This window comes from Talpa occidentalis, unplaced genomic scaffold (assembly GCF_014898055.3).
Source record: "Talpa occidentalis isolate TD23 unplaced genomic scaffold, MPIMG_talOcc4v2.1 talOcc4.2, whole genome shotgun sequence".
Lineage (NCBI taxonomy): Eukaryota > Metazoa > Chordata > Mammalia > Eulipotyphla > Talpidae > Talpa > Talpa occidentalis.
This window is the reverse complement of record NW_023602073.1, coordinates 140,556,178-140,570,057: the sequence shown is the minus strand read 5'-3', so window position 1 is coordinate 140,570,057 and position 13,880 is coordinate 140,556,178. Positions and strand designations below refer to the sequence as shown.

General features: G+C 44.9%; 1 protein-coding gene across 4 annotated transcripts in view; it reads right to left on the bottom strand.

The window, feature by feature from the left end:
• Positions 1 to 6,299: 6,299 nt before the first annotated feature.
• The window catches only part of SASH1 (SAM and SH3 domain containing 1), a 229,628-nt gene continuing 222,047 nt past the window's right edge, over positions 6,300 to 13,880 (bottom strand). For 3 of the 4 annotated variants that reach the window (XM_037520543.2, XM_037520546.2, XM_054697910.1), the window contains 3 exons: positions 12,483 to 13,606; positions 11,200 to 11,331; positions 6,301 to 9,675 (listed from right to left, as the gene is read on the bottom strand). In XM_037520543.2, the coding sequence (XP_037376440.1) occupies positions 9,412 to 9,675; positions 11,200 to 11,331; positions 12,483 to 13,606 (1,520 nt within the window). In that variant the 3' untranslated portion in view covers positions 6,301 to 9,411. Of the gene's footprint in view, positions 9,676 to 11,199; positions 11,332 to 12,482; positions 13,607 to 13,880 lie in introns of all 4 variants that reach the window. The other variant, XM_037520542.2, reaches the window with a different exon arrangement.

Genomic DNA, 13,880 nt, shown 5'->3' with positions numbered 1-13,880 from the left:
CTGGGTCCCCAGGGACAGTGACTGCAGCAAAGTCACCATGAAGCCAGCGAGGGAAGCCTGTGGCTTCTCTGGATCCTGCCTTAGCCCGTTGACAGGAAGGAAGACAGGCCTCTGGGTGCTGTAAATTCTGTGATTTTTGGGCAATTGTTTCTGGTGTGTCTTAGGCAGAGCTATAGGGTATCCTGCCACTTGGCCAAGTAGAGATGGCAGCAGTTCAACTAAACAGGGAAGGGCAAAGCCATGTAGGTAAAGTGGAGCAAACTGGTTAGCTACTTGCAGAGATAGAACGAACTGGAAGCTGTCGGCAGTATTCTCTCCTATTACTGGCCCTCTAGGGGAACTGACAGATTTAAGGAAACTGAGGAGCTGGTATGAGAGATCACAAAATATCCTTGAATAGAATTTCAGTCAATTTGTGGCACTTTCAAACCTGTTTTATGGGCTGATTTATAAGGAATTGATTTATTAGGAAGAAAGAAAGAAATGACTGCTACATGATCCAGCAAATCTACTTGTGAGTATATACCTGAAGGAAGTGATAATCACTATCCCAGAAAGGTATCTGCAGCCCTATGTTCATTGCCATACAATCCACAATAGCCAAGACATGGACGCCTCACTGTCCATCAACAAACGAACACATGACAGGGTGGGGTATGCATATGTATAATGGAATACTGTGCCACCATTAAAAAAGGAAGAAAGTTGGCCTTTCGTGACAACATGGTTGGACCCTGAGAGCATTATGCTAAGTGGGATAAGTCAGACAGAAGAGACAAATATTGTATGACCTTATTACATGGAGAATCTAATGAAACCAAATTCATAGGAACAGACATTGGATTAATTATAGCCAGAGATGGGCATGGGAAGGGGTGCAAAATGGGTGAAGAGGTCAAAAAGCTCCAACTTCCAGTTATGAGATAATTAAGTTTGGGGGGTGTTATATACAGCATAATGACTGGAGTTAATAATGCTGTAATAAACTTGCTAGGAGCGTAGATCTTAAGTTCTCATCACAAGAAAAAAAATTTCTATACCTCTGTGAGGTGATGCATGTTCACAAAACTTATTGTGATCCTTTTGCAATACATACATGTATCAGATCATTATACTCTACACCAAACTAATACAGAGCTGCCTTGTCAATTGTATCTCCAAGAAGCTGGGAGCAAAGAGACACAACCTCACTGTGCTGGCTCCCGGATCTCAGACTCCAGCTTCCAGAACTATGAGAAATCAAGTTCGCTTGTTGATAAGCCACACAGTCTATGGTATTCTGTTACAGCAGCTGAACTAAGACAGCGACAACCCTCAGTTATTCAACCAAACTCTAATTTAGGTGTTGCTGTGAAGGTATTTTGCAGATATGATTGAAGCCCATAATCAATTGACTTTACGTAAGGAAGACTTGTCTCAGTGGGCCTGATTCTACCTACCTAGTCTCACCTACCAGAGATGTGGTTTCCCTCAGAAGTCCAATCTGTACATAAAAGTTGTTGCCAGGCCCATACATGGCCCCCCCACTTCCTGACAACAGGTCCTAGGAATTTCAGGCCTGCGCAGCCAACCCCCACAACTGCAATAGTCTGTCAGTACAGGCAATGTCAGCCTCTCTCCTACTGGTGCTGCATCTCTGGTCAAACCCAGGCTGAAGCAGCAGGTGATTCCAGTAAGTTACTCAGGGGGAGAACCAGGGAGTTTATAAACAAAGGGAATCAGGACAAATTAGCCTAAGGTCCAATCGCTTCTCTTCTACCACACATCTGTGATCACAGCTTCCTCCGCTGTCAACCTGCGATCACAGTGTCTGCTGCAGGGAGGTGCCAATGGCTCTCACGTTGTAAAAGCTCAGCGAGCATCTGGTCTGAATAGCGGCCGCTGCTCTTACCACCAGGTGATCCAGGGCCGAGAGCAGCGATAGGGCATTCAAATAAAATGTGATGCCGGTTTCCACGCGTTCCTTGACATCTAAAGCTTAGGACTTTTTGTCAAGGTCATCTAAACACGTCCTCCACACAGTGGCGCCTATGGCAGGTGAGGGGCGGGGAGACACCTGTGCACACAGATCCCCGCCCCCTCCACTGCAGCAATTACCCCGCACTGGTAATTACCTCGCCCTGGTGATTAAAAGAGCAAGATGCTAGGCAGCCACGAACGTCCTGTTTTTAAAAATCTGCTTTTTTATAAAGTGGATTGTAAGATTCATCTGTTATCCATCATCACTATGCAAGGCGTTTTAATTCAAGCTGGGTAGGTGACGGGGCTCAAGGTCTGCTGGTACCTTGGAAAGTCGCTGGGGTGCAATAGCCTGTCCCAGCGCCTTCTTTCGCGCGGGCTTGGGGGTGCGCGCTTCTCAGCCCGGGAGGTTCCTCCACTCACCTCCCATCCGCGCAGGGTCGGGCTCGCCCTTCCATCTGAGCAGCAGTGCCCCCTGGTGGCCCCAGGCTGTCTCTGGCAGCTGCTCTGGGATCTTGGGTGTGTGCCCATGTTTTAAAGTCATGGATAACTCAACAGGCTCCAGTGAACCTTTGGAAGGTGGGGGGCGGGGGGTCTGCCTCTGCACCCCTTGACTCTGTCACCAACCATCTGTGTGCGCCCTCAGCGCCTCCTGCCACCTTTCTGGGTCTCCGCAATTAAAACTAAGACGATTACCATAAATCACCTCCGGTTTTCACATTTAGGATTTGAAAGCTTATTTAGGATTTAAAAGCTTGTGGTTTGGGGCAGCTATTTATTCAACAAATACTTATTTATTCACAGTATTTATCCAACAAATACTTGTCAAGTGAAGAGATTCAGGTTCATCAGAGAGCAAATCTGTGCTTTCCTGAACCTTAAACATTAGTGTGGGGGGGGGAGAATCAATAAGCAATAAAAAGCACTTGCACATCAGGTGATTGATGTGGGGGGTGGGGAAGGGGACACGGAGCAGGTATAGAAATCAGGAGTGTTGGTAAAGGTGGTGGGGGTGAAAGGCTCAGGCGGGGTGTGTAACAAGGCCTCAGCCCCAAAGACTGGGTCCTTGGCCCTCTAAGGAAAGAATTCACCTGTGCTCTCTGGAAGCCTGGAAACAGGGATGATCGCATAAAGCCTCCTAGGTGTGAGGGCACATGGGAAATCATTGCATACTTCTCTTGGGTCTTCTAGGATGCAAAATCATCAAACAAGTATCAGACAAAGAAGAGAAAAAGTCAAAAAGACATTGAATAGTAACACCTCACCCTCCTGTATACATGGAAGAAACCCAGCATGACTAACTTACCCATGTGGCTTCTGACACCACTATAAATAGTTTAGTTAAAACAAGGTGGTTGGGTGAAGAAAGGGAACGTTCTTTTGGGGAGTTTACCAAGGACGGCACAGCAAACAAAAGGTGTGCATATTTCCAGTTCTACCTTCTCAGTTGAAATGAGATAAGGAGGTCAGGTAAGGGAGGCTCTTACAGAGAGAAGTTTTGGTAAATATATTTTACAAAAGCAACCTCCACCAAGCTGTCAGAGGTCCTCCTATATCAACCTTTGGCCTAAGAGACATATTTTGATTGGTAGATGTTTGCTCCTCTTCACTGACGGTGGTAAATTCCAATCCAGTTGGTCCCTATGACAGTGCCTCTCCCACAGGTCCCCTGCAGTCCTTCCGTGCTGGACTCACACCAGGTATGATTAGGATCTCTGTCTTTGGTTAGAGTAGGAGATGTGAGAGCTAAATTCAGAGTGTCCTTCTTGGGCTTTCTTGCCCCTCCCTGGCCTGGTTTCATGGCCTGGGAGTCTCACTTTATTTCTGTTCCTTTTCTCCTCAATAAACTTTTTCTTTCTCTAAACAAACAAACAAAACAACAACAACAAAAAAAACCAAACAAACAAAAAAACAAAACAAAACAAAAAAAAAAACAAACAAAAAACAAACAAACAAAAAAACAAGTGTCCTTCTTTGAAGCAGTGCTAGAGGGGCACTGAATGATGGCTGGAACGACCCTACCCATGGGCCCGCTGATGAGCAGTCCAGACCCACGCCTGAGTGAGCCTTCATCCTCTCCTCTCACACTCACATACACACCCACCTGTGCGCCATGGAAGACCCTGTACATAGTTTGCTCCTCACAGCTAGGAAAGGCATCATTCTGCGGTCTCCAAAAAGAGCTGGGTGGCTAAAGAATAACTTGACCTTAATTTTCCTTTCCCTAATCAAGTCTATGTTCTTTATAACTTCTAAGGAAATGCAACCTAAATATCCACATAGGAAGCCAGGTTAAAATCAGTTCCATAAATCTAGCTAAGATTTCCTAGAATTATGAGAAAAATCTATCTTAACCATTGGGTATTAGGAGTCAGCTTGAGATAAAACTTGAGGTTTATGGTTACTTCTTTAAAATAATGCAGGGGGCCTCCCTGGTGGTGCAAGGGGTTAAGACACAACCTATGAAGCTGCCCGCAGCCTCTGCAGCACGAGTTCCATCCCCAGCCGGGGAGCTATCCACATGGTACAGCAGACTTCTCCTGCCTCACCCGCTGCTCCCCTCAGCAATGTATTTCAGTCAGTCTGCCTGTTCTGCTCCCCACTCTGTCTCTGGTGAATCCTATCACCCTCCCGCACCTCTGATCTGTACGCCAGCTCTTGTATAAAAATAAATAAATCTTTAAAAAAAAAATAAAAATAAAATAATGCAGGACTTAAGTTCTTCAGGAAGAATCACCCTAAGAATATATGTAATGTCTCCATTTACAAAATGGGGAAAGTGGAAAGTGGAGAATAAGATAATGATTTCTAAATAAATGTAACACGGGAAAGCTTCTTTAATCTTTAATAAGATCCATTAAAAGAATGAATATAGATTAAACATAATTTACATGGAATTAATTGGACTTAAAATATTCTATCCATCAAACTTTAAAATAAAGGTAATTTTAATATAGCAATTCCACATGTTAACTGATTTAAGGATATTCGCAAAGCTTTTTTACTAACACAAGAGTGTCCTTTCAAAGAGTACCAGTTAAAGAAATGATCTGTGTAATAGAATACTATGCAGCGTTTAAAAAAAATGGAAGACTGGGCATCCCCTGATGGCGCAGGCGGTTGAGCGCCGCACTGTGAAGCTGTCCGCAACCTCTGCAGTGCAGGTTCGATCCTGGCCCGCCGGCGAGAATCCAACATGGTGCGGCAGACCTCTCCTGTCCTGTCTCACCCACTGCTCCTCTCAGCAGTGTATTTCAGTCAGTCTGCCTGTTCTGTTCCCCACTTTGTCTCTGGTAAATCCTCTCACCCTCCCGCACAACTGGCCTGTACCCCGGTTCTTGTATGCATGAATTAATAAATCTTTAAAAACAAAAAAGGAAGACTATTGACATGAGAAATCTCCCAAGATATATTGAATTTAAGGGCCTCCCCGGTGGTGCAGCGGTTGAGTTGCAAAGCTGCCCACAGCCTCTGCAGCGCCAGTTCGATTCCCGGCCGCCAGGCGATGGTCCCACATGGCACTCAGAACTCTCCTGCCATGCCTGCTGCTCCCCTCAGCAGTGTACTTCGTCAGTCTGCCTGTTCTGCTCTCCACTCTGGCTCTGGTGAATTCTCTCACCCTTCAGCGCTTCTGTCTATACCCAGTGCTTGTATAAATAAATAAATCTTTAAAAAAAAAGTTTTAAAAAAAGAGACATATTGAATTTAAAAACAGGGTGGAGAATACACTATTATCCTGTGTGGAAAATACATATTTAATTATATTGTTAAAAACAGAGTATTTCTGAAAAGATATGCAAACACTGGCTATAATTTTGCTGCAGTGAGATAAACAAGTCATGGGGAGGAAAAGAGAGGGTTATTTTTGGTTTTATCTCAAGTGTATTTATTACCTACTCTAACTTTTGTAATCTAAAAAACACTCCTCCCTAATAAAGAAAATGTTTTAATATCAATGTAGAAAAGGGATTTTTTGTAAGTTGATGATTTCTAGGATATCCCGACCTAGATTTTTTTTCTCTTTCAGTGGAGAACTTGGGTTCTGTTACCACTTAACTGTATAATATTGGCAAGTCAACCACCCACATGAACTCACTCTCAACTTCAAATGAAGGGCTTGGCCTATAGATGACTTCCACAAGTTTCTTTCAGGTCCAAGACACTATGATTATACAACTTCCTTACTTGATTATGCAATAGTTGAAAAAATGCAGCAAGAATTGAAATGTGTGTCGAATAATTTGGGGTATGTGGCAGAAGCAATCGCATACAATTACTATGTTCACAGTATGTTTCCTTTTTAAACCATTTAAATTCCCTTTGATTGCTATTCCATTTCTCTTTAAAATACCGAAGCAACAACAAAAGAGGCATGTTCAACTGATGAAATTTATTTACTTTTTTTTTCTAGGTACATAGATGACATAATTATAGACAAGATTTGATACATAGGAAAACCCTTCTGTCCACCTTTCTTTTTGCTAAATGAATCATCACAATAATTTTTACAATTTTTAAAACAATACACAGCGTTCCTGGGCTGAAGCAATTGCAATAACATATTGGTACTGGTATATTACAGCTACTTACAATGTTTAAGAACAGCAATGGAGAAAAATAAGTTATTTAAATATTGATTTCATATACAGAAAGTGCAATGTTGTTAGTTGTTATATAACTTGCTTGACAGTTTCTTGTTTTCTCTATCAATTTAAAATCAAAATAACTTGGACTCAGACTACTATCTTTTTTTCCAAAAATAATACAGTACACACATGCAGCCTTGACTAGGTGAGCTGACTTCTTTTGCTGCAGTTATGAAAGCAAACTTTGCTATGTCAGGAACTTAATTCTAACAGACGAGTAATCTCCAAGTTCACCCACATCCGGGTTCAGGACAGAGAAAGGGGCCTCTGACTAAGGCAAGGCCATGGGAATGCATCTGCTCCTTGGCTGTCCGGGAAGGCGAACGTGTTTGGGCTGGTTGCATTTCCTAATAACAGCTTCAAAGTAAAAACGACACAGTGAAGGTGCAGCTACCTGAGCCAGGTTGCTTTTGTGCTTTCCAAAGACAATTTTCACCATTCCTCAACATTCCCTACCAAGTGCAACTGGCTAAAACTGGATATCGCTGAAAGCCCCACCTGTCCTGTCGAGTCCCCAGGTGGCCCCAAACCACCTCAGTCAAATGTCACGCACAAACATCCTAGAATCGAATTAAACATTTAAAGCAAAAGAAGACCAAAAATTACTACAGAACTAAAAACAAAAGATTAAAAAGAAGCACACTAAAGTAAAATCAACCTCAGACCACTCAGATTAGGAAGACCTTCCCACTGACAATTATTCATGGTCCCTGAATTTGATTTTTCTAGGCAAAGGCATTGAATTCCAAAGAGGGGTGACAAAAATACAGTTTGGCATTCTCAAAAACTCAAATTCAGAACGTTCCCTTTTCTGGTGCCACTTTACTGAAATGGAAATCTTACGCTGCAACTGAACTAAAACAGAAATGGACGTAAGGGGTCTCCTCCTCCTTTGTTACCTATCCCAGGACACCTGTGTGGTCTATTTGCTCAGTTTATACAAAGAGCAGGGCCCTCAGAATGTCACGCTGAGTAGATTCAAAGGCAGGAGGAGGAGACAACTTGATGGCAGCCACCCACGCCCACCACAGCACTGAAAATATGTCTCAATCATGCATGAGAACCCTGTAGCCTCGTTCCTCTCCAAATGGGCTCTGCACACCGGGATGTCATGACTGGAGGCGAGAAAAATGGGCTGTTTTATGAGTTCAATAGAAATTTGGCAGCTGTGAGCTCTTTACTCTACACTTCCACCACTTCTTCACATGGCATCTCATAGAAGGTGAATATTACTGAAGAAACACATATTATTTTACAAACGTACATCAATGCATGAAAAAATGTTACCACCTGAGAATGTCCTTTTCCTCAGAAACAGAAAGCAAATGCTAACGATGGCTTCGTAAGGAATGAAATCACTTTTTGTTCCCTGAGGGAAAGCGTGTTTTAAGGAGTTGATGAAATATTACAGAAATTTCATCAAGGCTTCGTGTTCAAAGTGTTTCTATGGTAAATGATCACTTTCAGTGCCTACGAGTGCTCATGATGAGAATGTAAAGGAAAATCATTGTGCAAGTAATGGAAACCTTCATATTTAGTTGTCTAGATTTGTTTGCTAGAAAATCAGTCACTAGACTAAAAAGGGCAAATCTGTTGAAAAACAATTGAAAACAGGCAAATGTCTTACTACATGGCTAATGTGGTTTGCTTGGCTCCATATGGACCTTCACTGGAATTAAAAAAAAAAAAATCTAAGTAGAAAGGAAAAAAGAGTATCTTAACTATAAAATTGAAAGAAAAAAAAAAACACACCTGAAAAATCTCTTGCAAACTACTTCCCTTAAAAAAAAACTTTCTGAACTATTCATCCTCACGACTTGTTGCAAAGGTGATCTGTTAGCTGATGGCTGAATTTTGGAATGGACATGGTCAGGTGCCAGGTTGATGCCGTAGCATGAAAATAACATGGAAAAAACACTAAATTGGTTAAAATGAAAGGTAGTTGCCACGCGCTTGTGCATGTCTGCACACACATGTGTGCACACATGCAATGTCTGTGAGTTTCAGATAGCTTTTTACAGGATTAGTTTAAAAACGGAAAGCTGACATGAAATTTGTGTCTGATAAACACACTTACAAATTAAGCAATGTTAGAATAAGACAGTTAGAAAAGCCCATTTTTGCTGAAAACATCCCAGGTACGTCAGATGGCAGTTTAAGCTGAAGAGTTGGGAGTATAGTTACAGGGTAGTGAACACTAGTTAAGTAACTGCTTAAAAGCTTATATTAAGGCAAATAAAAGCTGATTGCGAGAAAGCAATTATTAAAATGTCTCTTGTTTATCTAAAGGAGAGTAGGAATTTTTTCCCTAGAGCAGCCGGATTTTCTTACTTTGAACAAAAGAGCGTGGTCAGTGGTGGACAGTCACTCCCGAGCCTGTTCCTTTGGCCTAGCTGAAGCCCGCCTGGCCTGGGGGTCCCTCAGGGTGACAAGACAGAAGAGCAAGGGCGCTCAGATCAGAACAGGTCACCCCTCCCTCTGCTCCCAGCCCCCTGCCCCGCGCACAAGGACAGACTGGAGGCACCGAGTTTGTGGCAAGTTGGCATCTTGGTTCTTTTGTGTTCCGGAAATAAAAATAAGTGCTTGTCTTTTCTTTGGGGGTCAAAGAGAACCTCATCAATGTCCTCGAGGGGGCTATTCTGGAGAAAAGAGGGTTATGGGTCCTGTGCCAAGCTGTCGAGCTCTGGCCACACACTGGGCCTTTCTTCTGGATCTGGGCTGCGTGTCCGGCAGAGGAGGAACTGCATCAGCATCACAAGCACAGTGACAGGGTGGCTCTTGTCCAGAAGGTCCGTGTGGGGTCTGGCTACATGGCCTCGGGGCCTGGCGGCAGTTTGAAGAGTCTAGCCGCAGACACGAGCTTGCTTATGTGTCTCTCCTCTGTAATGCCGGCCTCCTGAAGGCAAGTGTGTGACAGAGAAGGCACGTGGCCCAGCGTGCTGAACCCCGCTTCTGTGAGGGTGCTGGTGTACATGGGCAGACCGATGGAAATCAGCCAGTCTGACATGGACGAAACGCATCCCGGGGATAGGGGCTTCCTGCAGATCTCGGTGAGTCCACCGCTTGGGATCTGGGTAAATAAAGAAAACACTTTTATCACGACTCTCCAAATGCCACGGGGGGCCACTTTTCACATGCCTAAAGGGATGTTATTGAAGGATAATGACTCAGCTACTATGAAGTGAGGATGCCAGGATACCAAGAGTAGCATCAAGAATTTTCTCTCAACTTCTCAAAGGAAAGATGGATCATCAAAGTGTGTGAGGCACTTGGAATTGGATCTACCCCAATTACATGTCCATGTCTACATACTGCAGGCATTAGTGTTTCTGACTATCTTGTCTCATGGTGATTAGCTCTTTAGGGAGAAACTTTCCTGTGCAATACTGTGAAAGGTAAGATTCTGAATGGGTAGTGGGTTTTATGAGGCAGATTTTCCACTTTATCTTGAATCTACATTAACCACCAGAAAAGAAACCATCTCATTAACACATTTATAAAGAATTTTAAATACAAACCTCTTTTTTTTTTTAACAGATTTTTTTTTTTTAGATTTATTTATTTATGCATACTAGAGCTGGGGTACCAGAGGTGTGTGGGGGGGATGGTGGTGAGAATATTCACCAGAAACAGAGTGGGGAACAGAACAGACAGATTGACTGAAATACACTGCTGAGGGGAGCAGCAGACGAGACAGGAGAGGTCTGCTACGCCATGTGGGTCGCTCCCTGGCCGGCAGGGATTGAACTCATGCTGCAGTGGCTGCAGATAGCTTCATAGGTTGCATCTTAACCCCTTACACCACCAGGGAGGCCCTTAAATACAATCCTCTCAAGGATAGGCTCGGGCAGGGATGTGGAGACATTGATCTATACTTGATTTTTAGGGAGACTGAAAAGATGGAATGGTGACTTAGTCACAAATGCAAAAAAACCTTCAGCTTTTGTGCCATCTTGAGGACACAAATCCTCTTGAAGGAATAAACCCCTAGAAATTAACCTTGGAAGTATCCAAAGATTTATTTAAAAAGACATTCTTTATTATATTGAAAAAATCTTGAGGAAAAAATCTGTTTCAGACAGGAGTTGGCTCAGGATATATTCACCTAGTGGGACACTTGGGAATATGGAAAATCCAAAAGAAATTTTAGTTAACAGAGAAGTAGATCCATGAACTGATCATTGAAAAAACTGCAAAACTGCTCATTTCCACTTATGCACAGAAAAAGGACTAGACGGACTTTTAAAAACTTTCATAGTGTTGGACCTCCCTTGGTGGCGCAGCGGTTGAGCGCTGGGCTGCGAGACTGCCCGCAGCCTCTGCAGCACCGGTTCGTTCCCCAGTCGCCGGCGAGGGGCCCACAAAAAAAAAAACCAAAAACAAAAAAACTTTCATAGTGCCGGGATAATTTGCATTTATTTAAATTTCCAAAATAGCATTTAAAAATCTTTTGTAGGAATATGTATTTCGTGCCCCCAGTGTCTCCCTTCGAGAGCTGCAGAGACCCCTCAGCGGCTGTCGGCTGACCCATCAAGCACCGTCACTGACCCGACTTCACCTCAGGTGCCAGGGAGCCCAGGATATAGCCACTCACCGCCATGCGGTGCTGCTTCCGCAGCTGCTTCACACGGATCTGGTCCATGTTGGTGGCCACGTCCCTTTCGGGCTGATCCAAGTCTTCTGCGTATCTCTGCACCAGGGCTTCCGGGATCCCACAGCGCCCGTGCTGCCAGGAGAGCAGAAAGATGCATCAGATGGCAAGGAAGACCAGACACCAGACAGGGTGAGACATTTCAAAACTGGAAAATAGCACCCCAAGTTTTAATTTTAGGTAAATATATATTTTTTATAGTCAGGATGGGTGTTCAGAGGGAGCACTTTTTACAGCTTTACCTTTCAGGTACTGACTGATGAGCTATAGGAAAATGTTTTCAGATATAATTAAAACAGAAAACAGAACATGATCATCCTCTATTTCTTTGGTCTGGTGCCTTCACCTGCTCTACCTTATTCATTTGCAAAATGTTATTAAAGACAGTCTCCTGAACAGTAGAAGGCAAACTGTGTGGGCTTCATCTACGAAGAGTTACACCAACAGCAACTGGTCTAGCATTTACTGTAGAATTCTCACAACTTTCCACTCAAAGGGGTTTATTCACTAGATGTCAAGGAGGGGGAAGTGGAGGATCTTACTGCCAGGCATTAGTGGTCCTAAGAACTTGATAACAAGGATTCCCAGCGATGGGAACAGCTGTACTAACATACAGCTATTAACCTCCATTTGTCGCAAAGTCATTTTAGGATCAGTAAATCTACATGTCCTTTTAATTTTTTTTTACAAGAAATGATTTTTTCTTACAGATCTCAATGGTTTGGGTCCAATGGGATGGTTTATGTCATCTTTCCCCCTTGATACTTAATTATATAATTATTACATCTGAATAGGGTCCTATAATTGCCTATATGTTAGCATTTAATACTACTAAGAGATACTTATGCAAGTTATTATTAATCCCATTTTACATATAGAGAATATGGTGGGATCTGTTGATGTCTAAAAGCACACAACGAGTAAGACAAGGAATTAGGAATTCAGGCTTGTCTTGTCCACAGAAGTTTCAGGATCTAGTCTATTTCTGACAGTTCGTCCCGCAAAGTACAGTTGCTGAACATCAAAAGCAAATAAGCAAAAGAAGGGAAGGGAAAAGAAGGGCAGGGCGGGGCAGGGCAACTCTGAGGCGCCATCTGACCCGGTGCTCCCCATTCACCCGACTGGGCCCTGCAGAAAGGGTCACCCTCACTCAGGCCCGCGGGCCTCGGCCCCAGTCCCGAGTTCCCCCCGCCCCGCTGCCTGGCTCACAAAAGCGCCAGGGATACCTTGTCAGAATAGGGCTCCTCGGTGAGGTCGATGCCTTCGGCCCGTAACTTGTTTTCCGTGAGCATTTCCAGATCCACACCCCGGACACAGGAGGCCTTCCTGGCCCCGGCAGGGCCCAGCTTCACGCCATGCTCCTGGAGGCTGGCGCTCTCGGGCAGCTCCGACAGCCAGGGCGGCCGTCTTGCGCTCAGGGGGCTGCCGGGCTCCTGTCCTGAAGGGGGCCTGGCTGCCTGTGCTGGGGGACAGTCGCTGGGGCTGCAGCCCCTTTTCACCGGCAGGCCGGGCACATCAGGGGTGGCAGGCCCGGGGGCACCCGGGAGGAGTCCGTTGGCGAGGCGCTCCCTGCTCTTTTTGGCGGGCACCGGTGGAGGCTGCGAAGGCGTCTTGGCCTGTGTTCTCACCTCAGGGGGCCTCTGCTCAGCATCTCCCCCTTCTTTGGTGCCCGGGGGATGACAAGTTCCTCCAAAATCGAGTCCTTTCCTAAGACCCTCGAGAGGCGTCCTTGGTAAACTGTGCTTAACTCTGGGAGGGTAAGCGTCAGTGTTTGGGGGCACATACAGAGGAGGTGATGTGCCCTGTGCAGAGGCTGCTATTGGGACATCCAGTTTCTTAGGAGTCACTTTCTGAGGTTCAGAAAATCTCTTGCTTTGGGCCAGTAGCAATACACTGTCAACAGCAGAGCCTCGGCCGGGGCCCTGAACCTTGGTGGAGGAGGGGGCTGTCTTTTGTGGCACTTCTGGTACAGTCTGAGGAGGTGGTGCTGGCACGTGGTGAGGCGCGTCTTTTTCAGCCTCCGGCTCTCCTTGAAGGTCATCCAGGGAATGAGACCGGGGCCAGGCCGCCACAGGTTGGGGGTCCTCCAGGGTCTCACAGCTCCGGCAGATGGAAACGGGCAGGCTCCTTCGGTTTTGATTCAGACCCGTCCCGCAGGGCTGGACACAGGGCTTGGTTGCGTGAGGGGCCCGGGCGCCGCCAGGCCGGCCCTCCTCTCCCTGCTTCAGCCCCTCCACCGGCTTGGTCAAAGGCAACGTTGGGTAGTTGCCCAGCTGAGTCTTGTGGAAAGACTTCAAGCTGGACTCAGTTGATGACTTGGCAGAGAGAAGGCCAGCTTTCCGAGTCTTGCCTGCAAGACAAGGAAATATTTTACAATCACGTCTCAAAAAACAAATCAATCCAATGGATGTATAAAGGTGTGCTGACATCACTGAAATCCCCAGTTCCTAAAGCCCATTGGTGACTTACACAGAGGACATAAATCACCATCTATGACCAGGGATGAGAGAAGGCTATTTCAGCACCATTTTTATTTTTAGAAAGAATTCTTAGCTTCCTGAAAGGACTGAGAGAGACTCAAATTAATTGAGTCATGTGGACAGACCTTTGCTGTCTCCGGCAGT